General features: G+C 43.3%; 3 protein-coding genes across 6 annotated transcripts in view; all 3 read left to right on the forward strand.

The window, feature by feature from the left end:
* Positions 1-2,966, forward strand: part of LOC137184014 (solute carrier family 35 member C2-like) — a 44,658-nt gene extending 41,692 nt beyond the window's left edge. For 2 of the 4 annotated variants that reach the window (XM_067591299.1, XM_067591300.1), the window contains exons 37-42: positions 69-104; positions 226-292; positions 433-621; positions 788-865; positions 1,061-1,222; positions 2,044-2,965. In XM_067591299.1, coding sequence (XP_067447400.1) covers positions 69-104; positions 226-292; positions 433-621; positions 788-865; positions 1,061-1,222; positions 2,044-2,072 — 561 coding nt within the window. In that variant the 3' untranslated portion in view covers positions 2,073-2,965. Of the gene's footprint in view, positions 1-68; positions 105-225; positions 293-432; positions 622-787; positions 866-1,060; positions 1,223-2,043 lie in introns of all 4 variants that reach the window. The other 2 variants (XM_067591305.1, XM_067591301.1) reach the window with 2 other exon arrangements.
* A 669-nt stretch (positions 2,967-3,635) lies between these two features.
* On the forward strand, positions 3,636-6,775 carry dpm1 (dolichyl-phosphate mannosyltransferase subunit 1, catalytic). Its single transcript, XM_067591315.1, has 9 exons — positions 3,636-3,813; positions 4,002-4,101; positions 4,361-4,394; positions 4,477-4,553; positions 4,771-4,796; positions 4,992-5,087; positions 5,214-5,282; positions 5,398-5,512; positions 6,279-6,775. The coding sequence occupies exons 1-9, from the start codon at positions 3,683-3,685 to the stop codon at positions 6,381-6,383; spliced, it is 753 nt and encodes a 250-aa protein (XP_067447416.1). The 5' UTR covers positions 3,636-3,682; the 3' UTR covers positions 6,384-6,775.
* Positions 6,776-8,137: 1,362 nt separating this feature from the next.
* On the forward strand, positions 8,138-17,212 carry adnpb (activity-dependent neuroprotector homeobox b). The gene is made up of 4 exons (XM_067591306.1): positions 8,138-8,818; positions 11,691-11,807; positions 13,130-13,222; positions 13,381-17,212. Exons 2-4 carry the CDS (start codon positions 11,700-11,702, stop codon positions 16,381-16,383), a joined length of 3,204 nt encoding a protein of 1,067 aa, XP_067447407.1. The 5' UTR covers positions 8,138-8,818; positions 11,691-11,699; the 3' UTR covers positions 16,384-17,212.
* The last annotated feature ends 8,152 nt before the right edge of the window (positions 17,213-25,364 follow it).

Raw genomic sequence — 25,364 nt, forward strand, 5'->3', positions numbered from 1 at the left:
GGGATCAGTCATATCTGTTTCCACATTTTTTCTTATTTATCTTTACACTCATATCTTATGCTTTACAGGGTCTGTCAGGGAGTAAAGGGGAACGAGGAGAGAAGGTGAGTTTCTAGCTTTTCAATCTTTTTCTTCTTGCAGCTGTAACAGCACTGAGATACTTTTAAAAATGACTCTTCTCATTTCATTGGAACCATGGTTGGTTAATCTGCTGATGTTACACAGGGGGAACCTCAGTCCATGACCATGATCTACCAGCTGGTCACACAGGCCTGTGAACAACTCGTGCATAGTACGTACTCTGTTAGCAAGCATGTAATGAACTTGAACTTCTCTTATTTCTCTCACTCATTCTAACTTTTAAAAAGCCCACAACAAATGCAAACACGTTCTCCTGCATATTCTTTACCCAGAGTTGTTTGTATTTTTCAGAGGAGGTGTTGAAGCTGGACAAGTTCATTAATGAAATAAGTCGTAAGCCAGCTCCTATTGAGGAGCCGGTGGGGCCCCCAGGGGAACCTGGTATACCAGGGCCCAAGGGTCCACCAGGCTCCAGGGGCACCCAGGGGAATGTCGGCCCAAGAGGGAGACCTGGCAGGTCTGGATATCCAGGAGAACAGGGTAAGACTCCGTCTGGTGGAAGTGTTTTTTCCAGCTAAAATGACAACAAACTGGTTTGTCTGACATCTACAAATTATGAATTTGTCACCTGTTCCTCATTTCTAGGGTCCATTGTGATTATATTATAAGATCTGATTTTGATGATTTGTGTCTTTTATCTCTGCAGGAAGGAGAGGGATGTTAGGGGAGAAAGGTGATGCAGGGACCAATATCCAGGGGCCCCCAGGGGTCAAAGGATTTGCAGGTACCTCTCTATGAGCCATCTGTTTCATATTGTGCACCTTAATATAGTAATATTGTAAAAATGATGCAAGAATTTCAACATGAACAGTGATTTCTGTGATGTAATACCTAAATCTGTCCAATAAATGATCAGTACACGACATTCTTTGATGTCTGGTCATGATGCATGTGTGTCATGCACTGTGTGTGTCTGCAGGTCTTCCAGGTGAGGCCAAGCTTGGAAGCCCAGGTTCCAAAGGAGAGGACGGTAAACCAGGACCACCAGGGATCCCTGGACCTCCTGGCCAGCCGGGTGAGATCGGACCCCCGGGTGTGTGCGAAGGCAGTGGAGGCTGTCAGAGAGTTACCCAGCAAACAGGTTAGCTGCAAGGAAAGAGCCACTGACTCAAATATACATACAGCCTGGGAATACTACAATCTGCAACTGGGGATCCTTTCCGCTCATGTTCATTTTGACATGTTTCACTAAGTAATTAAGTAAATAATTTTATTTATGTAGCACCTTTCAAGAGCAGAGATGTCACAAAGTCCTTCACTTTAGTAAATAAAGCATAAATTTACAGTTTTACAATTTTATTTAGCAGATGCTTCTATCCAAAGCGACATACATCTGAGAGTTGATACAACACAAACACTTTTTAAAGGTGTCACAGAGTCCACAGATTTTATGTTCAGACGGAGAGAGTTCCAAAGTTTAGGAGCCATAACCCCAAAAACACAGTTCAAGGAACAACCAGCAAACACTGATCAGAGGACCTTAGAGACCTGCTGGTGACATAAGGCTGCAGTAGATCTCTAATCTAGGCAGGTGCCTGACCATGCAAAGCTCTATAGGTGATCACAAGAACTTTGAATTGGATTCAAGCAGCATTTTGGACCACTTGTAAATGATCTAGTGAAAACAAACAAAGATTTATCATTGTTTTTATTTTCTATATTACAGACAGCCATTCTTCTCTCTTCTTCCTCTATTTAAACATGCTTTAGACAAGTCATCTATCACAGTGAACAGTAGGTAGTCAATCCGTTATGTTTGTTGGCTTTTCCAGGTACACTCACTCAGGTCAAACAAATGCTGATACATGCTCAGTGGTTTAAAAATGTTTGGAAATCACTGTTTTACTCTTTTCTTTGACTCTTAAGTGTTGACTCCTTTTTGTGTGTGCCCTCTTCACCCAGAAGAACCTTATTATGGCTACCAACCTTGAGTGGATATTGACAAGCAGGCAGTGGTGGTAATGTGATGACATCATGACTGACGACTGTCTGAAATGACCTTTGAAGCTGAATGATAAACTGGGAATGGAGCTGAAAAAAGCACCACTGAAGAGGTTTGGTGAGCTGAACCTGCCACTGATTCATGCAGGTCTGCACAAGCTTCATCATACGTGTGAACAGGAAACAGCACAAGAAGGATCTCTCTCTGTCTTCTTGATAAGGTGTATTTTGACATAAAAACAGCTGAGAGATGTACTGGTGTAACTACTAAGAATAAGTAGAAAGCTTTCTAATATAGAGTAGTGTTTTGATAAACAGATAGCATCATTAAGGAAAATATTTTCCCACTGGGATTAGATTATTATAAACCATATTCGCACTGAAACCTTTTGTTATTATGTTTATGTATTCATGCACTGTGTCAATGCCAAGTAGTTTAGCCATCTGTGTTACATTTCTGCCTATTTCATTTGCCTTTCTAACCTTAACTGCCTCAAGAATAATGAAAATACATAATCCATGGTGTAAAAGCTTCTTTTTGTTCCATGGTATAAATGATACTGTGAGAATGTCATGTGTATGATAATTTGTATATTTTATTATATTTACTGTATGCAGTTATTCATGTATATTTTGTATGTATTCCCATTGATAATTCATGTTTACATTTTCTGATTTCCTGGGGTTAGGGTGACAATCATTACATGGTGTGTGTGTGTGCGTGTGTGTGTGTGTGTGTGTGTGTGTGGTGTGTGTGTGTGTGTGTGTGTGTGCGTGCGCGTGTGTGTGTCAGAGAGGGGTTTTTAGGCATGTTTTTGATTTTGATAATAAAATAGCATTAATATGTGTCTAAGTGTCTAATAAAGTGTGACTGGTTTTTTTTTATCCTGGAAGACTATTCCAGCAAACTTGTCTCGTGCTGTAGTGTCCTTGAGCAAGACAATCTCCACAAATTCCAGACCTGTTGTTCTGATGGTGAACCTGACCTCCTCTGACATCCTAGTGGAGGTCAAGAGAAAATAACTAGCTACAGAAAGAATCAATAATGGTGATGATGATGAGGATTACTTGTGCAGTCTTTTGTCGGAACCATGTTGAATAGATAATTGTTTCAAGTGGTGTCTATTTTGAAGAGCACAGTGGAAATAGTCAGCTCGTCAAGGCAGCATCAGTGATCCGGTGTATTTCCGGTTTTGTCTCAAATGGGTGTTTATTTTTCATAATAAAGGTGAAGCGTATTTACTGAGTCGAGAAATGGATCGTCTAGGATTATTTTGGAGCATAATAATGAAAAAGAAATAATAGCAAGAGGCGCGCGAGGACATTACGGAGCGACATTTAATTTTGTTGAGATTGATATTAATGAATACGACAAATAGTCAGCCTGTATTGTGTTTTATATTTTCGCGAGGTTCCCTTGATGTGTCAATAAAGCTAACGTGAACAGACTGAAATTATAGTTTAAAATCTAAAGTAATGACATCTGCCTTCTTTGCCGTTATAATTACGAAGATAGTTTATTTTGTAAATGACAAACAGGATGTAATGTCTGTATGTCTTTCAACTTTACGCAGTGTGATTACGGTACAGTCACGTCACCATGGCAAGCCGAACAACTTCGCAAGCAAACCGGGACAATGGGGACAAATATTCTGTTTTACTACCTACCTACAACGAGAGGGAAAACTTACCTTTGATAGTTTGGCTTTTGGTGAAATATTTCGGTGAAAGGTGAGTTCTGGGGGACCAGCAAAGCCGCTCGGCTAACTGCTAGCTAACGTCACCGAGTCAGTGATGAGTTGTCACTAAACCAGATTCAGAAAGTTACAGCTGTGTGAATGTGTGTGTGTGAGAGAGAGACAGTTGCACATTTTGAATAAAACTAAAACAACGTTAATTTTAATTTGTTGGCTGTACAGTGGATACAAGTACGAGATTATTGTGATTGACGACGGAAGCCCAGATGGGACACTGGAAGTGGCAGAGCAGCTGCAGAACATTTATGGAGAGGACAAGATAGTAAGTTGAGAATTAATCATTTCCGCCCTCAAAGTTGGATAAGTAACAAATAATGCTTTTCTCATTGTGTCATTATTATTATTATTATATAACATAAGCGTGAGCGTTAATTAATATGCTGTAACATCCTCATAGAGGCAATAACTGGTTGTTTGAAAATGATTTACAATGTTAAACTATGTATCTATCATCCCCCTGTAACATGGAGATGAATGGTGCATGGTATTTTTAAGTTGACTCTGTGTTTTCTGTGTTTCAGCTCCTACGACCAAGGGCGAAAAAATTAGGCCTAGGTAAGTTCAAAACGAAAAATTGAAAAATGATATATATATATCATAGAAATAAATCTGCATAAGCTCCTGTTTCCTTTCAAAGGCACTGCCTACATCCATGGCATGAAACACGCTACTGGCAACTACATCATCATAATGGATGCTGATCTTTCTCATCATGTGAGTGGAGCTTGCTTCACTGTTTACCTGGCATGATAACAGTAGATTGCCACACAACACATGGAGCTGGTTCTGTCACTGGACCTTATCTACTCTCTTCTCTCTGTCATCCCTAAAATTTGAATTAGTCTTTTAAATAATTGCAGTGTTATGTTAGGTATATCAGATCCTGTCAGACGGCATGATATGTGATTCTTTGTCTTGTTTTTTTTTTCAGCCCAAATTCATCCCAGAATTTATTGAGTAAGTCTCTCTAAATGTCCATTTCCTGTCTTGTGGTTTTGTTTTCTGGACTACATTTCAGTTCATATACACAGTAAAAAATACATTTCTGAGTATTTCAACAAAAATATAAACTCACTATGCCTGTAATGATAGTTGAAAGTGAAATTGTACATATATCCTCGAGTTGAAAAAACGTTTTGTCTTGTTTGACAGAAAGCAAAAGGAAGGTAATTACGACCTGGTGTCTGGTACTCGTTACCAAGGGGACGGAGGCGTATACGGCTGGGACCTGCGCAGGAAACTCATCAGGTAACTGCTAGTCAACAACAGTGTACAGTCCTCAATTTCCTCTCATCCATCTTGCATTGACCCTGAACGCAAGAGGCTGAGGTTTCATTTTCTTTTCTTTCTTCTTTCTCCCTCTCTGGTTCAAAGTCGGGGGGCCAACTTCCTGACTCAAGTGTTGTTGAGACCGGGTGCATCAGACCTCACGGGCAGCTTCAGGTCAGTGACGCAAGGCGCTCCTGTGAAAAAGTACAACTGACATTTAGTAAACACTTGCACGTGCATGCGGCTGTGTTTTCTCACACTCCTGCTGTGTTTTTCTCACTCATATCAGGCTGTACAAGAAGAAGGTGTTGGAGAGTCTGGTGGAGCGGTGCGTGTCCAAAGGCTACGTGTTTCAGATGGAGATGATCGTCAGAGCCAGACAGCTCAACTACACAATCGGAGAAGTGAGGCGCTAATTCATTCCTTCACTCACTCATGTATAGATGTTTTTATTGGGGAGGAGGATTATTTACTCAATGCACATTAAGTTAAGGCTTCTGATTTGGAAATTAACTGCAAACTTAAATGATATATTACTCATGATATTTCTCAGCAGATTCTCTTGTTTTCACACCTTTCATCATTACAGTTGTTTAAAATATGGCGATTGGTGGAAAAAAGGGGCAATTTCACCATTAGGTCTCAATCAAAAACCAAGATTCATTTTTTGGTGTTTTTTCTTTATTGGATAGGTCATAATAGAGGGACATAATACAGGAAGGAAATGGTGAGGGAGAGAGAGGAGTGGATGAGTATGACATCAAAGGCCCCCAGCCAGAATCAAACCCGTATGTTGGGATCACAGTATGCAGTATTTGTCTTTACCACTAGGCCACCAGACCCTCAGTGTCAGATCTGTGGTGCCAGCTCTAGCTCAGAAAGAGCTTGTCTAATGTGGTGTGAATGGAGAAAAATCTGTGAAATCGCCCTTTTTTGTCCTTATAAATAAGAAAAAGCTTTCACAAATCTGAAAGTGGGTTTTAAACAGTGCTAAGGCTTTTACAATGACAACTCAAATTTATATGAAAAGGGAAAATCAAGGAGAAATATGATCATTTAAGTTTCCTAACTTTCCCCTTAATCTATGAATCTGAAGCCAACTTGGTTGTTCTGACCCTGCATCCATGGGTTTGGCTGTGAACTGCTTCTTCTTCTACTTCCAAACAACAGGTACCCATCTCCTTTGTGGATCGAGTTTATGGAGAATCCAAACTGGGAGGGAACGAGATCGTGTCATTCGTGAAAGGACTGCTCACTCTCTTCGCCACGACATGATCAGTGATGTACTCAGATGGGACATCTCTGTGGGTCATATAGTATTTTGTCACTGTTAAAGTTGCTGTCTTTAAAACAGTAGTTGTATCAGAATTGTAATGGAGGGACAGAGAGACGGTAACATGACGGCAAATGAAAAGGGAGACATCTCTCTCCCCCGTTAGCAGTAAATAGAAAATATTTCCCGATCAGTAGCCGTCCGCAGTACTGAAGGAACATAGTGCTTTACATTCCCGTCATCCTCCTTAATGAATCCTGAAGGAAGCACATCATTCCGAATCCAGACAGCTGATTAAACTCAGCATTAACACCATTGTCAGATGGGTTTAAGTACACATTTAACTGCTACATGTGATTGTTTGTATAAAATTAAAGAGTTTGCTGTCTTTGTTTTTCTGATGTTGTTTGATGATGTTATTGAAAGGATAAAGTCCTCATTTGAGAGACATGGTCCAGACAAAAAAAATGCTTCCAAAATACATATGTTACAAAATACACAGAGACCAACTTCTCTCATTGATAGTCATTGATCACGGTCAAACAGGTTTAACATAACAACAATAACAAAAATCAAGGTCCACTTAAAGGCTTTTCCTGGATGTGTTTACCCTGTCACAGTGGATGAATATATTCTCATGGTTGAGGATGAGGTGGAAGATTGATCCTACATTTGAAAAAGTCTAATATGAAAGTGTCATGTTCAAGTCTGGATTACTAACAGAGTGAAAGAGGCGACTGCCTCAAAGCCCTGAAAGCTCCAGGCATTATGTTTTGAACTGTTAAGTGGCTTTATAAGGGTCTTAATTTGAGTCCTTTAATAGCTCATCTGTCTTGAGGAGGGACCCTGTGTCAAAATCAGCATTGGAAAGTAACTTTATACTTCCACTCTACTACATTTAAGAGGAAAATATTGTACTTTCTGCTCCACTACATTTATTTGATGGCTTTAGCGGCTTACTAGTTACTTTTCAGATTAATATTATACATAAAAAACACTTGATAAGCTTATAAAATACAATTCATTGTTATGAATGAATGATGAAACCAATGGTTTCAAGCCATTTTATCTTGTGAATTCTATAAAATCATGTGGTTGTGTCTTGTGTATGAGTGGTTAGCAGTTCCACCGAAGAGACATTTGCCCTCTAAACTTCTCATGTGGTTTCATTTCAATAAATTTTCAACTGATCCAACATTTCACAAAAAAATCAAGATTAGAGAAAAATTACCAAAACTGAAAACAGATTTGTGTATCAGAATTAATCATCTAACGAACACTCAGATTTATCTGGTGACACTTTGGAGGGGCCTGACCCCTAGGTTGGGGACCAATGGACTAAACTACCTAACTGCATGTAAAGTAGTTCAAACTCCACCTCGAGCAGCTACTGATTTCACATAGATCTACCAGCATAATGCATTTTATTAATAATATATACCATATATCATTGTTACTTTGATGAATGATGATGATGGTAGGTAGGAGGAGGACATTAACCCCGTTTTATGGAGAACTTTTACCATCACTTTAACCATTTAAATTTGGTGTCACCCTGGATGAAGAGCCCCCATTCAGCAGCCTACTGTTTCCCGGGGGTTGCCACTCACTAGGCACCATGTAGGAAAGTAGTCCCGGTCGGTTGTGGTAGGATTCAGCCGTTAGAAAGCAGCACAGCAGATTACAGCGCCACCTGTCGTTGGCTCCGCCGTTAATACATCTCCAGCTGAGTGCTAAGGCAGTGTGTACATCCGAGCATCCGCAGGACGCCCGCTGCCGGCCAAACCCCGCAATTACTGCGCCGGGTTGTTTACCCCGCAGAACCAAGGGCCCACCGCGAGCTTTAAAGGACAGGGCTGCTATTTTTAAATGCGCGTTTTGCTTAATTGGCCAAATTGATTGGCAGACCAATCAGGAGTTTTAATGAGCTGGCCTCGCGATGAGATTATTTATGCTAATCAAGTATATGTCACTTCCGCCCCTTTTATTTGCGCCATTTTGGATAGGGCAGTTTCTCTGCTGGATGTGTATTGTCTGTCAGAGAGGAGAATGGGGCAAAATGTTAACGGCTGCCCAGCAACTATAAACGCACTTTAGGTGATTTATCTGAAAGCGGGGGAACGCCGGTAGTTGACCGCAACAACAGGACATGTGTGTGCCCTCAGCACTCCGGGGAATGGAGGATTTAACTGTCTAATGAGGCTCGGAGGCTTTCTGTTGCCGACCAGAGGGAAGAGGATAGCCCGTGTCGGCGAGGGGGAGTCGGGGTTAGGAGAGTCGACCGACGGCCGGGTGGCTGGTTCTCCCCTCACAGAGCTAAGTGCTCACCTGAAAGGATATTACCGAGAAAGCTGAAGTGAAAGTGTCTTTACATCACCTCAGTCACACTCTGAGGTGACACATCTCACTCAGACGCGAGCAGTGGATGTGAAAGCAGGTAAACTTGCGTGTCATAATGTTGGGCAGTAACATTAGATAGTTTGCTGTTAGCCGTGATGGTGAACTACAGCTAACGTTGTGTTTCTATGAGTGTTGGGGGGAGAAGGGGGGTTCAACGTAATCCCGAGTTGAATGACTTCTCTGGCAGGTTTTATTTAAACCCGCCCGAGTAAAACACACTCCAGGGGAATGTCCTGTGTGTAAAATGATGTACAGAAACCCCAGCATTAGTTTGGATAAGCCTGTGTTGTTGGTGCGAGTTGGCTAGCTTAGCATGCTAACTTAGCGCGGTGTGTCCCCATTCTTTGTCAGTGGCAGCAGCTCCCTGCCAAAGCTATTGATCTGGATACTGCCAGATGTGGATCAAAGATTAGATTCAGTCACTAGCACGCCACAGGAGTCTGCTGTTAAACACTGTGTCCACGGCTGAAAGCTACCACGACATATCTACGTCTTCATTGCGAAGAAAATGTCTGTGAATGTGAAGAAAGTACATTACTGCACAGAGAGTTGTTGTCTTGGGGGACACACACGGACGGCTACACATTCACAACCACAGGCAGATCGTGCCTTAGCTGTATTTTAAATGAGAAGTCAAATGTGATCATGACACGATCAGGGTTCAGCCAGGTGACACTGGGCTGGTGATGCACTCATACCTCGTGTTTGATCCAGGAGGAGAGAGGAGGGCTGTCAAGTAGGTCAGTGCAAGTGCCAGATAATGATTATGGTCACTGCCATCAACCACACATACAGACAGCCTTCCACCTCCTTATTCCTAAAGGTTACATACAGGTGTTTGGACTGGTGACACAACTAACCCCAATGTGAAAAGACACGCAGGCCACCCCAAACTTTTCTGGCATCAGTCTTAATATTAATGTCACCTGATTCCCCTTTCCCCTCAAGCTGACATCTCCACATTGACAGAGAGAGGTGTAATCAGCAGTAGTAGGTTATCATGTCCCAGTGGAGGACTTGCTTGAGGAAATATCTAGTGGAAGGTTTGTAGGCCTCTTGTTTTCTCTCAGTAGAAGGGGGAAACCTGTTTTCTGCCAGCAGCCTCCTATTGCCTTTCCTCCATCTCCTCTTCCTTCTCTCCCTCCCTCCCCTCCTACTCAGCCTCTCCTTGGCTTTTTTTTCTCTCCCTTTCTTCCTCCCTCCCCCATCCCCTCTGCGCCTATCCATCGCCCCCTCTTTCTCTCACCCTCTTCCATTTTCTCCCCCCCCCCAGCCCACCACCACCCCGCCCTGTCCCTCACCCTCCCTCTCTCTCTCTCCCTCCTCTGAGCCTGTCTGTCCGACCTCCCTGCCTCCCCTCCCCCTCCCCCTCCACTTCCGTCGCTCACTCTCTGTCCTCTCTCCTTTCCTCTCATCTCTCCCCCTCCCCTCCCTCACCCTCCTCTTTCCTCCCAGCTCCCTCCCTTACACCCCACCCCACCTCATCCTCTCCCACACTCACCCTCCCCCTTTCAATCTCTCTCTCTCACTCCTTCTGTCCCTCCCCTTCCTCCCTTACAACATCCCTCCCTCCTCTCCTCCCCCTCCACTGCAGACATATTGTAGAGGCTGCTGCTGACTCAATAGGAGGCGCCATTCTGTGATGGTATTGCGAGGCAGGGAGGAAAAAGGGGGCAGGCAGAGTATAGGGAGGCTTACATAATGGAGCCCCTCTCTAGCGCCATCTACCACTAATGGGAGAAAGCAGGAAAGGGAGACAGAGAGGGGAAGTGGGTGAGGGTGTGTTTCTCTTTCACTCATTCCAGCACTTGCACATTTACCCATTCTGCTTGTCTGAATGTGAGACAGACAGTGAGGCAGACAGACAACAGACAGATTGACAGAAATATCTCTGGTTCTCTCAGGTCTTCACTGGGCCAACAGTTGGTGGAACCACACACACACACACACACACACACACATACAGTTGCCCCTCTCTCTTTTTTGTGTTTTCTAGAAGGGAAACAAGCTGAGGTTTTCACAGGAATTGTTTGGGACCGTGCTGTTTGTTGCCATCGAGCTGCCTTTATGTCATCGCGCATCAGTGACCTTTGACCTTACTACAGGGAGCTTTGATTTGAATAGAGACACTCGACCAGCAACTTTGGGCTGTAAACAGAAGTAAAGCAGTTTGAACTTCTCCTGTGTATAAGTGGCTTCACTGATTGCTGGTGGAAATGTTGTGAATAGGAGGATGGTTGATTGTATGGAAGTGATTTCTATTAGCAATCTCTCTGCTTTTTCTTTCAACTTGAACAGGCTGTGACAGCTGTCAAGTCAACAGCTTTGTTATTCTGATATAATACACAGCTGTGCACAATGCAAAAATTAAATTGTTAGTTTTTTCTAAATGGCAAACCATTGAGCACTGACTTGCAAATTTGTAGCTTAAGTTTCATTATTGTGCACTCTTAAAGGTTATTTGGATACATGTTGCTAGCTTAAAGTGTCACGATTCAAACTCAGACACTTAAACGACAATTAAACATCATTCATGTTATCAGTAACACCTCTGCCTTTTCAAAATAAAATATGTCTGCTGTGAAAAAGGCCTACTGTGTATTTGTGGTCTTTGGTTTGAGGAATAACCTCAAGACAATAACAAGTTGTCCCATCAGTCATCATGTCTGAATAAAGCTAGAACAGATGTTGTAATCATGACAGTTATGTCTGTTACTTTGACAGATGTTGAAGTTTTGTCTGAAAGGCATTTTTGATCACAGCTTCCTCTTTAGGTGTTATAATAAGTCATGTAAACAGTCCTTTCCAGCTAACTGTTATTTCCTGACTTTGGGATTAGCTAACAGACAACCATCCGAATTCTCCCCTACACTTGTTGATAACATGCTTTATGTGTCTTTTCTATCCAGGCTGGCAGAATGTTCCAGCTCCCTGTCAATAACCTGGGCAGTCTGCGGAAAGCTAGGAAAAATGTCAAGAAGGTCCTGGGAGACATCGGCTTGGAGTTCTGTAGAGATCACCTAGAGGTGAGCGTGCCTAGACTTTGGTCTTTCTATAATGATGCTGTATGTTTGGGTTGATATCTGTACCTAAAGAGGAATAAACAGTGCGCGCGTTCTCCAGAGAGATGCATCACCAGTATCATTTTAATTTCCTGTTAAGGTTTGAGAATGGTTCTTTTCTTGGATGCATGTTTTGGGTAAATAATGAGGTCAGCTGAGGAGTTGAGTTGCTCTTCCATTTGGCTCGCTGCAGGAAGTGAGGGTGCAGCAGTGGAGAATGTAGAGAATGTACGATGGGAGGGTTTGAAATAGATTCATATAACATAATGCATGCAGTATTATGTGATTGCCCTCATTGACACCATGTCCTTATTCTGTTATATCTCATTTAATGTTGGAGAAAGATGCTTCTCAAGCTTTAACAGCAGACTTTACATAATGAAGCATCCAGTTGTGTGGATGCCTGGACACAAATATAAAGAATTCTACAGATTTGGGGGGGTTTGTTGGGGTTTTAGACTCTCTAGAACTATGTCACAATTCCTAATCCAGATTTAGACATGAGAATTACAAACCAGTTTGTTTGGTTTTTTTAATGAGATCGTATGGAGAGACCATGAGTGATAATATTGACTTATTTTACAGCCCCAATATAAAGTAAACATGTGTCCAAGAGGGTAGTAGACAGCTGGGGACAGAGGTACAATTTTGGAATAATAGAACAAATTGAAGAGGTAATCTGTCTGCACCTTTCTTGCATGCTCATCCATTAAGCTTTTGATTGACACTCCGGAAGCAGACAGAAATGTTTGGAGTCGTGCACATCAGTGAATCTGTTGCATACAGTTACCAAGAACCCTACATAGACATATGACAGAATCATGTCTTTTTACTGTGATTAGTTTCATCATTACCGACACATTCATCTTACTGTCCTTGTTGTTCAGTCAGTGTGTTTTCATGTAAAGCGCCTTCAGTAAATAATATTGCCAGAAGATCTTCTGTTTTTTTTTGTTTTTGATAGTGGTGCCATGTTGGTGAACAGCCTTCTGTTACACATCCAGTTTTTAAAAACAAGAAAGGCTTATAGAAGTTAGCTCATTCTGCTTCTTGTTTAATTTTGGGTGATGTCATTTAGGAAGTTTTATGTTGTCTTGTGTTTTGTCTTTTCAACATCTTGGTACCATGTTGGAAATGAGTGTTTTCACTTTAAGATGTTCACCATTGGGTTCTTTTATTTCTGCAGTCCTTAAATAAATCATATGATAAATGATGTTCTCTTGATTGCGTGTGGCTTTGTTTTATCATTACATGCTTATTAATCTTAATTTCCTTGTTTTCAACAGGACTATAAAGACTATACTCCACCAGAGGTGTATATAAAGCACACTACCTGGGACGATGTGTGCATGTGGGAACCATCACATACCAAAGTCCAGGTGTGTGTCTTTTTTTTTTTTTTTTTTAAATTAATAGTTTAGTTCACATCACAAACACAGAAAGAATGATTAAAGTACAATAAAAATGTTTTAATATTGTTCTGGTATATTTGAATATCTCTGATGTCTAAGCATGTTCTCCACCTCTGTGTCTCCAGGACTACAGATCCAAACCTTTCTGCTGCTCCGGCTGCCTCTTCTCATCCAAGTACTTCTCTGCATACAAGAGCCACTTCCGCAATGTCCACAGCGAGGACTTTGAGAACAACATCCTGCTCAACTGCCCCTACTGCACTTACAATGGTAACAAAAAGACGCTGGAGACGCACATCAAACTTTTCCATATGCCTAACAGCACTGTACGGCAGGGCCCGGGTGGAATGGTGGCGGGAGCTGGTGGGATCATGATGAAGGACGGGGTGCTGAAGAGGACTGGGGACAGTGTGGAACAGGCAGTGTACTACTGCAAGAAGTGCACCTACAGGGACCCTTTGTACAATGTAGTGCGAAAGCACATCTACCGGGAACATTTCCAGCAAGTGGCCCAGCCCTATATTGTGAAACCAGGAGAGAAGACAAACACTCAGAATGGTGGCACTGCAGGAGCCACAGGGAATACAGAGAGTAATAATACAAACAATATTAACAGTAACCAGATTCACTGCAAGAAGTGTCTTTTTGTTCCAAGGACCTATGAGGCACTTGTTCAACACGTCATTGAGGACCACGAGAGGATCGGCTATCAGGTGACCGCCATGATTGGACATACCAGTGTGATAGTCCCCCGTCCCAAACCCATCATCATGATCCCCCCGAAAACCCAAGGAGACAAGACCATCATTGGGATGGGCCCGAAAGGTGCAGTCATGGCTACTACCAGGTCTCCTGCCTCACAGCAGCTGGGGCGAGTTGTCATGGCATCAAAGACGGGCTTCAGCTCTCAAAGTCTTCTATCTGGGTTAAAGCATGATGCAATAGGGTTAAAGGCTGGGAGCACCCAGCCGTTTTCTCTCGGCAGCCAACAGGTTAGGGTCACTTTACCAGGGAACGCCCAGGTGTCTGTGCCCCAGCAGTCACACGCAGCAAAGCAGCTTATTTCTGGTGGCAGCTTGCGGAGTCCAATCGTGGCAAGTGCTTCTTCCTCACTCAAATCCAACCCCCTTGGTTCTAGGGTCCAGGCGGCGGCCACTACTGTAGCCTCCGTCACAGCTAAGAAAAGTGGCTCCTCAGTCCTCGGCACATCCTACACCCAGAAATGGAAAATCTGCACTATCTGCAATGAGCTCTTCCCAGAGAACGTGTACAGTTCTCATTTTGAGAAAGAACACAAAGCAGAGAAGGTGCCCGCTGTGGCCAACTACATCATGAAGATCCACAACTTCACCAGTAAGTGTCTCTACTGCAACCGCTATCTCCCCAGTGACACATTGTTAAATCACATGCTGATCCATGGTCTGTCTTGCCCGTACTGCCGTGCCACCTTCAACGATGTGGAGAAGATGGTGGCCCACATGCGTTTGTCGCACCCAGATGAGAGCGTCGGCCCGCGCACAGACTCTCCCTTGACCTTTGACCTCACTCTGCAGCAGGGCAACCCCAAGAACGTTCAATTGATTGTCACTACCTACAACATGAGAGATGCCCCGGAGGAGTCGGTGGCATTTCACGCCCAAAACAACAACACCTCTGTGTCATCAGCCCTGTCTGCCTCCCTATTATCAGGCAAGAGGTTAATGCCTCAGCACCCGCCCAAAACACCTTCAGGGGCTGCTGACAGTGCCCCAACCAAGAGTGCCCCACAGGCATCTGTGCCCTACAAGAGGGATGTGGGTAAGACACTGTGTCCTCTCTGCTTCTCTATCCTCAAGGGCCCAATCTCAGACTCACTGTCCCACCACCTGAGAGAGAGGCACCAGGTGATTCAAACGGTCCACCCTGTAGAAAAGAAACTGACATACAAGTGTATTCACTGCTTGGGAGTTTATACCAGTAACATGACTGCCTCCACCATCACTCTACACTTGGTTCACTGCCGAGGTGTAGGGAAATCCCAGAACGGGCAGGACAGCAGGGCAGCCCATTCCTCTCGGGTCAGCCAGGCCCAGAGCAGTGCTCTCAAACGGGCCAGCTTTGATAGCTCTGACACTAGCGCACCAAAACGAAGGAGGCCGGGACCTCCAGGGGAAAGAGCTCATCCACGGGATAGCAACGGTCCATCTACATTTGTAGAAAACCCAGATGAACCTGTAGTTCTGGCTCTTGACCCCAAAGGACATGAAAACGAGTCATATGAATCAAGGAAGGCATTTCTAACACAGTATTTCAACCGAGCGCCGTATCCCACACGACGAGAGGTGGAGAAGCTAGCAGCCAGTCTGTGGCTGTGGAAGTCAGACATCTCCAGCCACTTTGTCAACAGAAGGAGGAAATGCGTACAGGAATGCGAAACCCAGAATGCCAGCGTGCTGCTTGGGTTCAGTATGCACGAGGTCAGCAAAGTGAGTCATGAGCTGGCGTTCGTCCAGGACAGTGTGTGTGAGGGCAGACATAGCAAAAGGCGAACGTCTAGGACATGTATGGGGGTGTCTGAGCAGGCTCGCAGGAGACACAGGGAGTCTGTAGCTGCTAACGGTGGTGTGGTGCCACCACCAAAGGGAAAACCAACCAGGACTGTGGAAGGTTCTAAAGCAACCTTGTCTATCCCCAAACCCAACAGTGCCAGTAGAGACCAAACCAAGACAATCAACAGCACCTTACCACAGAAAATGCCTCTAGACCTCTCTGAGCCCATTGCCATTGACTCTGACAGTGATGAGGAAGAGCAGCAGAAGGATATAAAGGAACAAGAGGGAGAGGTACATCTCCATGGTAACGCACAGCTTACTGGAGCTAAGGAGAGAATGGAGCCGAGGACGGGGGCCAAGATTGTTTCAGATCTGGATGATATGTCAGACGACGACGACGATGAGGACGACGACGACGAGGACGACGAGGACGAGGACGAAGAGGCACACGTAGAGAACGGCTTCGGGCCCACAGAGCGCTCAGGAAGACAGGCTGCTAAAGGAAGAGACGCGCTACCTATCATTATTCCCAAGTTTGTACCTTCATCTGCAAGAGGCGGGAGAGACGGAGCGCAGCTGGGCAAACAGCAGGTCTGACTGATAAAAATCAAAAAAAGACTCACACAGTCAGAGAAAACACTTTCGATTTGATCCATGCCAACAAATCTGCCTCGCCTGAACCGAAGGACACTGCCCAGTTACGTTAGGCATCTGTGAAAGAGAGAGCGATAAGGAGAGAAGTCTCCTTCAGTAAAAACTCACAACAAGCCATCCAGTGACATTTAAAGGCAGGACTCAACGAGCAGCTAGGATTGATGTAAAGATCGGTGAACAAAGTTTAATGTTTCCTCCCCAAGTGGGAGGAAGTGCAAACAAATTGAAAGTTGTTGTTTTTTTTGCCTTCTGTATACTTTACTACATTGAGATAAGGAGTGATTAATGTTCAGTTAGCCACTGGACTCGTAAACGTGGCTTAAAATATTGAGTTGTTGTATGGTGAAGCTTTTAATCTGACCAGATAATCCATCATTTTTCATGTGGTCATACTGAGAATAGGTAGTGTAAATTTGTACAGTCTTTTAGACATGTTTGGACAGATGTTGCCGTACATGTACCCTTAAATATTTGCTATTACCTGTGTGTAAGGTAGCCTCATATGTTCTACATTGGTATGCTTAACGATAGGTGTCGCTTTGGTGGCTGGTATTTTCTTGTATGTTTAAGTTTATTTTTTAACAAAAACCTAGTTTTTTTGGCAAAATAATATATCTATATATAAATGAAATAACAATTGATTTGTTTTTTTTGCTGTTAACTTGATTAGATTTTATTTTTTTATTTTTATCCTTTTTATTTTTAGTTCATGATTTCCTTTCTGAATGAATAGTGGTGCCAAGCTATTCTCATTCTTTTACAGTATAAAGGAGTATTTCACCCACTTTCTGCAGCCCTGTGCTCACCATCCTTGACTGTACTGTAACTGCTCTCTGTTTTCACAGTTTTAACTTGATGTTTCTTTTCTTTGACCCACAAGACTGGACAGTAACCACCATACTGACATCCACAAAAGTGAAAGCTTTTTTTTAAAAAGAGTTGTGTTTAATGTTTTTTTTTTTTTTTTTTTTTTTGAATTGTGTGTATTTGTTTTATGTTTTCATTTTTCACTTAAGCATTTATGAACAATAAAGTGCTGTAATTGTGCTTCTCACAGAAACGATGGCCATGTCAGTTTCCTTGTTTACAGAAAGGAACAGCACACAGGTGTCACAGCTAACATTAAGCATGGCTCCGTTCTGTTCAAGCATCCCAGTGAGCCATCCCAGTAAGCCATCCCAGTGAGCCATCCCAGTAAGCTGTCCCAGTGAGCCAGCATGCACATTAGCAGGGGTGCTTCCCATTTGGATAACGTGCCTTCTCGCTTCCTTCACTCTTGTCTCTTCTCGCATCTTTGCTCCTCCCGGTGAGGGTGTGAGGAAGACGCACAAGGATCATGGAATTTTATTCACCATAAGGGACACTCACTCCAGCATCATTTGTTAGGAGACCGCAAAGCACCTCAGCTATCAAGTGTGTAAAAATAATGAAAGCATACATACAGTAAGTAGTAGTAAGTAAAAGTAAAGGCAGGATGCTTTCAAAAATAATGCCATTAATAGTTTTTATTATCAATTAGCTTCATCCAAAGTGCAGTAAAGAGAATAAATTTCAATCAAATCAATATTTAGTGTGAGCAGCTTTGCCTTTAAAACAGCAGCAGTCCTCCTCAGTTCACCTACACACAGTTTTTCAGGTACTTGGCAGGTTTGTTGTTCCTGCATCTCAGAGAAGTTATCACAGTTCTGTGGATTCAGGCGTCTCAGCTGCTCTCGTCTCTTCATGTGATACCAGATTGACTCCATGATGTTGAGATCAGGGCTCTGTGGGGGTCAAACCATCTGTTGCAGGACTCTTTGTTCTTCTTGTCACTGAAGAATATGATTCTGGCTGGATGTTTGGGATCGTTGTCATGCTGCAGAAAAAAATAGTGATTGATCAGATGAGTCCCAGATAAGAATAAGATAAGATAAGAATCATATGCCTGCTGCCTGCTGCTCTGATACTGATTAAAGATTTATTGCAGTGTCAGAGCATCACTGATAGAAACAACATAAATAGACAATTAAAATATTTGAATCACTGAAAGAACGGAGTGGAGCAATAAAAACAACTATAAACAATCTGGATAAAATCTCTAGACTTGTCAGTATGTGAGGTACAGTAATTATATTTACTGTCCCATCAGATCAGTTGACCAATCAAACAGGTTTGCGTTGAAAAAGTGATTCCTTGCTCCAAACTCCTCTGAGAGCCTCCTCTCTCTTACATCGAAGGGATTGGAACATGATGGCGGACCTCGGTCGATTTCTGGGTCACAGGCCTGAGGATGAGCGGAAGCATCATAATCAGAAAGGAAAGCACCCCTGAACCCTGAAACTGAAGCAGCTAAATGGAATTCAGCCATTATTAAAGTCGCCCTCCGGGTCAAAAATGTGTTTAGCTTCTTGTTCCGTCAGTCGGATGATTGAGCTTTACTGTGCAGAGTTTGTTTTCACATTTATCTACTAAAGGGGGAACATTTCTTTGTGCTCACTTTAAGTCTGTGTGTAAGATGGGTTTGTACAAGCATGATTTGTGACATCACAAATAGTTTGGAGCCAGTCCTGGTCCGGGATGCAGTTTACACAAGTGTGACATATCCAGCAGGTAAACTTTTGACATGAACCATATTTGCATATTCATTCATTTCATTCAATTCATTTACAACTTTTAACAATTTAATCAAACTGTTTTTTGCAGGAAAAAAAAACATCAGACACAAATGAATCATTAATCCAAGCAGTGTTTATAGTCTTAAAACATGTCTGGAGAGGATCTTTGAATGGATTATCTACACCCATGCTTTTCCTACTGACATGCAAAAATATCTTCTGTATTTTGCACATAAATGATTCTCATGCTTGTGAATGTACTGTAATGTTGTGCTAATTAGAAAGGAAAAGATTTCCTTTCTTTCAGACTGCAACTTCTGTAAACATGCCCCAGTTATCTACACACAAAGTTTGTCCTTAAACTTCCTGCTTAAACAGTTTCAAATCCAAAACTCCAGGGATTAAATGTTTGTACTAGTCCTATTTGAGTACTCAGTGGAAGCTAAAGGTTGTATGGTTAGTAGTGCAAAATGCACAGATGGCTGTAGTGCAGTGGTTCTTAATCTGGGGGGTTGGGTCACCAGATAATTCAAGACATAGAAAAATCTGTGACAGAAAATTGATCTTTTTTTTTTTGTCAAATACCGGATTCTTTCACCTCTTCAGGTCTCTAAATATCCTTAAGATGAGACAAATCAGAGAAGTAAAAATCACTGCACACAACCCATGAACACACTAACCTGTGTGTGTGAGATTTTGCTTCATTTTTAAAGGGTCAAAAGCCAACAAGGAGCGAGAGCCGCTACTGTAGTGCAACACCGCTCTGTTGCCTTTTCAACAACAATGTCTCGGCTTTAATATTCAAGACACCAACCAGCTGTTAACAAATATCTCTCTTGCAAAACATTGTTCACTGTTGAAATATATTACCCAACCAGAAAAACACTGCAAGCCAGTGATCCTCCAAAAGTAGAAAGCAGCTTTGTGTCATATATATTATAAATACAATACTTTATTTTTTAATTTTTTTTATGTGTGCCTACTGGTACACAATTACTGTCAACTTCCCTGTGAAGAAAAGCAAAGATTTATACATAAACAGAAGAATTAAATGGCATTTGAAGGTAAATAAGGCAGTTATTAGATGATTAGAAGGCTGTAGTGTTGCAAGTTTCTACGGAAATGTTTGTCTTCATCGGGAAAAATAATGAATATGAGATATTCTGCGCCACAAAAATCCCTGTCGTTTGCTTTTCTGCTTTAAGTCAACGTCTTTGTAGGTTATAATCATCTACAGAGAGTCTACAAGTGACACCAAAGCATCCAATCTCCAGGTATGAAAATAATCCTTAGTTAGAGTTAATTGAATTGTAATTTATTTGAATATTTAATTGACCAATCAATTCTGAAATATCTTGACGAATCCATCAGCAAAGTGTTAATGAGATTTTGCACTTCTTTGTAGATTGAGGATGCAGTGATGGGATTTTATTCCCATGTGTTCATATTTCTGAAGAAAGAAATGATCTCCCTCCGTGCTCGTGCACATTGATGCATCACAGTAACAATATGAAGTTTAAACTGGCAGGAGCTGTTTAAGTGGCCACGAATATCCAGCATTGCTTGGTAACCAAAATGAAGTTGCCCAACAGAATTAGAAGGAAGGTTGACCAGTATTAACTGTTAACAGCAGAGCGATGGTCTCGCTGCTTGATGAAGCCTCAGTGGTATATTTTTGAACATGTAAACTGAAGGTTAAAGATTCAATGAGTTTGAGATGAAAACTTGAATGGTGGCGGGGTTACACCTTTGGATCTTTAATGTGACTGTTCAGTATTAGTTCCTTCTTTTCCATGAGCACAATGAGAGGATTTAGGAGAACATGAAAGAGAATATATGATGTGCTACAATATGTCCTCCTCTGGCCCGGTTATACAGCTGCACCAAATGGACCCTGTCTGCATCTTACCAATGATCAGATGTGGGAAAGCCTTGGGTAGAAATAGAACACTACATTATTAACCTTTTGCTGAGGTGTGCCATTGGATGAAAGCTTCTCTCCCAGAGAAGGGATGAATCAGATCTGAGTTAAATCAAATGAGTCTACCAACCCAGGTAAATTGGGTGAGATTAGATGCGTACGCTCACTATATATATTTTACCTCCAAGTGTTTCATTCCAATCCCATCCTTTGCCACCCTGGGATGAGGAATCTAAAATGGAGGGAAATTACCCCAGTGCAAGAGGGAGAGAGAGAGAGAGAGAGAGAGAGAGAGAGAGGAAAGAGTCTCCTTGGCTGGCTAGTCAGTCAGTGTTGCTATGCTGTTGTAAGGAGCGAGAGAGGGAGGAAGGGAAGGATGGAGGGAGGGAGGGAAGGAGTGGTGGGGGACGCTGAAGGAGAGAGAGAGAGAGAGAGAGAGAGGCCTGGCAGACTGTGGGGGAGGCGGAGGCCTCATCTGCAGTGCTGTGTGCAGAAGGAGCGCTTAACAGCCTTTCAAAGGGGGGAGGGGAGGGGAGGCGAGAGAGAGAGAAAGAGAAAGAGAGAGAGAGAGAGAGTGGGAGACGAAGGGAAGGGAAGGGGTTGGGGAAAGGAGCTGGGGGGAGGGGAGGAGAGGAAAAAGGGAGTCAGAGAGGGACAGGAGCGCGGGCGAGGGAGGAGATATGGCAAGAGGAGAGGAACGGGGGGGGTGGAGGGTGGAGAAGCAGAGCTGAGGGAGAGGAGAGGAAGGGAGAGAGGGTGGAGGAGAAGAGAGTGGCAAGGTAGAAAGCGGGGAGGAAGTGGTGGGGCACATGGGGTGGTGGGGTGGTGGTGGGGGGGGGGGTGTCTGTAGGAGGTAGGAGGAGAGGCAGAAGGAGAAGAGCGCAAGAGGGAGAGGGAGGGGGAGAGGGAGAGGGAGGGGGAGGTGCTGGTGGTGGTGTAGAGACTGGCGCCCCCTGTAGCTGGAGGAGAGAAAGAGAGGCCCTAGTGTGTGTGTGTGTGTGTGTGTGTGTGTGTGTGTGCTGTCAGACACAAAGAGGTACAGGCTGCCGAGACAAAACAGCCCTTGTACTTAACGCGAGGAAGGCTAATTAGTTGAACTGGCCACAGGTCAGTTTAGCATTCACCCCTACCTGACCTGCAGCCTGCATCCACCTGAGCGGTGATAGCATGATGATCAGGGCTCCCAACAAACCTCAGGACACAATGCCATCTGCAGGGAGAGGGGGAGAGAAAGGGAGACGTGAGAGGAAGAGGAGGTGAGGTGAAGAGGACGGGATGTGTAGAGGGGGTCGTGAGCAGGTTGTAATGTAATAACGGCTGCAGTGGAGTCACTGATGGTGCCCCCTGTAGGAAACTTGAAGGAGCCAGCATGAGATTCCTTTCGGCCAACGGAGAGAAAAGATAAATTAACGGCAAATTTGCTCCAGTGTGTGCCAGTGGAAGGGACGCTCAAGAACAGTGATGTTGTTGGTACACAATTTCATTGTGTAATGCACATTCACTGAATACTGCAAGTCGCTAGAGGTCATCTAGATCAGGGTGCCACACAAAGTGGGACAATAACACCAGCACAGAGACACACAGAGAGAGAGCGAGAGAGAGAGAGAGAGAGAGAGAGAGAGAGAGAGAGAGAGGGGAAGGGAGAGGGAGCGAGGGGAGGACTAGGTGGTGGAGGTGGGGGGAAGCTTAAGAAAGGCCTTGCAGACTGCGGGGGAGACAAGAGGCCTCCTCTGCAGAGCAGGGTAATGGAGTAGGGGGGAAATGGAGGGGGAGGAGTGGGTGCACAGACACAGCAGAGGGGGAGGATTGAGGGGGGAGGGGGGGGTGGAGAGAGAGGGGGAGAGACAGAGAGAGATGGTAGAAGAGCAATCCTACTGCTAGCGCCTCCTGCAGTTAGAGTGGGCTTTCTGCACACACACACACACAGAGTGCAAATGATTCATGGAAAGATTATGGTGAAATCGAATCATTCAGTAGGCAGAGAAAAAACAAGATACGAAAAGAAAGAAAGAAGAGAGTGAGACGCGAGTGACTAAAAGGGAAAAATCAGTTGCGATGGCGGTGAAACAGGGAGGACAGTAAGACTGAAACAAGGAGAAAATGCGAGGCGACAGAATAAGCATAAAGGAGGGGAGGAAGCCACAAGGCAAAAAAAGAGGTGATGAGAACTCAACCGACCCAGCATTTTACAGTTCCATGAGTGCACAGTGGCAACATCCACTCACAGTGTCAGTGAGGTGCAGGAGCAGCTGCAGAGCTGGACGGGGTCAATACAGAGAGGAAGAGCCAGTCTGGAATGATTACTCTCAGCCCTTAAACTCAAAGAGAGAGAGAGAGAGAGAGAGAGAGAGAGAGAGAGGACTTCTGACTAAAGTCATGAAAAACCTTTTTCAACCTTTTTGCCCTCATTTTAAGGACATTTAGAGGCCACATTTCACTTATTTAAACAATGTTTAGAGGCCTGGGGAGGTGAATATTTACAGTATTTCATTTATTTTAAGGATTTTGAAGCCTGATGAGGTGAAAGACTCTAGTATTTAGCCTATTTTAAGGAGTTTATGAGCCCTCAAAAGGTGAATGAATCCTATATCTCACCTAGAAGCCTAAGGAGGTGAAAATATAAGGTGTTTGATTTATCTTTGGGATTTTTATAGGCCTGAGGAGGGGAAAGATTGAGCATTTAACTTGGTGTAACAATTTTTAGAGGCTTGAGGAGAATGCAGGATGAGAGAAAAATACATATTTTTATTCAACCTATGTTTTCTAAAAACATCTTAAGATTTATCTTTGATGAAAGATGAAATCATGCAGTTTACGATGCAAAAACTGTTAAAAATGATGATCCTTTTTTGCTCAGATTGCCGGATGTCAGATCCATCTCAATCTTCCAACTTTATCCTTTAAGGGTAACAAAACAGCTGCAGTAAAAGTTACAATCACACACATATCTTATATCAGGAATGCAGACAAATTTGCAGGTATGACTTTCAGCCACCTGGCTATATAGCACACAGTAATAGAGTGACTGAGTGACTTACCTATCTTTTGTAGAGAAAGGAGAAAGTCTTCAATGACCAGTATTTATACAATACATAAGAATTGAATATCTGCTGTTCCTATGGGTCCTGCTGTATGGTATAGAGATACAGAATGATTGTGCAGTGCAGTGCATTTTTTCACCTTAACAAAGTGACAGCCAAAACATGTTGCAAATAGCCTCCAATTTGCTTGTCAAAATGTGAATCAAACTTTCCAGGATGTTGCATGAATAGAGCTGCAGACACTCAGCTGATGACATCATGATCTCACAGAGAGACAGAGAGAGAGACCCAGTAGACAGAGGGCCTCTGCAGTCCTGTGTGCACCGAAGGTAGGAGGGAAGGAACCGGGAGTGAGGGGGAGTATGTGTGTGTGTGTGTGTGTATGTGGCAGTGGGGGCCTAATACTTCCATGGAAAGGACGAGGAGCAGAGAAAAGCTTTGCATGATGACAATGAGGTAGCTACTGGCGCCCCTTGTAGGTGGAAAGAGGATGTCTGCTGCATCGCATTGCACATATTGCAGAGGGGAGGTGGGAGGGGTGAGGTGCAGGGGGAGGGAGGAAGTCTGCTGGGAGGTCAGACACTTTATCTACAGTGCTGTGTGCAGGCGGGGAAGAGGCAGATCAAAGAGGGGGGGCAGTGACCGAGGAGGGCAACAAACTGCTGGTAAGTGTCTGGGGAACGGCGTGTCTGTCAGTTTGATGTCTTTCTGCTCCACAAGCCAATCAGAGAACATATTTACTGTATAAAAATACATTAACTTCTCTTAAGGAAATTATCCTTTACAGAGGTCTGCAGCTCCAGCAGTGAGTCTTCTTCAAGAATATTTCAGGTGGACAGATGCTTGCCAACATTGTACTTGAGCCTACCTGTTCTGTGTCCGTAGTCACCATATGACCCTGCCATTCCAAATAGCGGGCTCATTTCATTCCTTTGTCCAAAAGGAATGACTTTATTCTTTGCCCTGGGAGTTGCTCTCTGTGCTCTTTCACTAGAAGGTAACTGGGATTCTCCATCACAAAGACCCAAACTCTGGTACAGCCTGTATGTACTTGATGATTCCATTTTGATATGTGCTGCCTAAATAAGTTATTATTAGTGATTTTGATTATTTTTAAAAGTCTGCCAAGTCCATAAGATTCTGCAAGTCATAAAAGACTTGAAGCTTGAAGTCTTGGTTTGATTGACATAGTGTATGTAATATTTATGGAAAACAATGGCTGTCTAGGAGGAAAACAAAAACAATCTAAATTCAATGTTCAAGACTCAAAATAGGCTGTCTGGTGTGCTTTAGAAAGTGGTTGACAGTGATCTGACAGTGGCTGACAGCAGATCATTACTGATGATTAAGGGAATTAATAAAGATGTG

Source organism: Thunnus thynnus, chromosome 6, assembly GCF_963924715.1.
Source record: "Thunnus thynnus chromosome 6, fThuThy2.1, whole genome shotgun sequence".
NCBI lineage: Eukaryota > Metazoa > Chordata > Actinopteri > Scombriformes > Scombridae > Thunnus > Thunnus thynnus.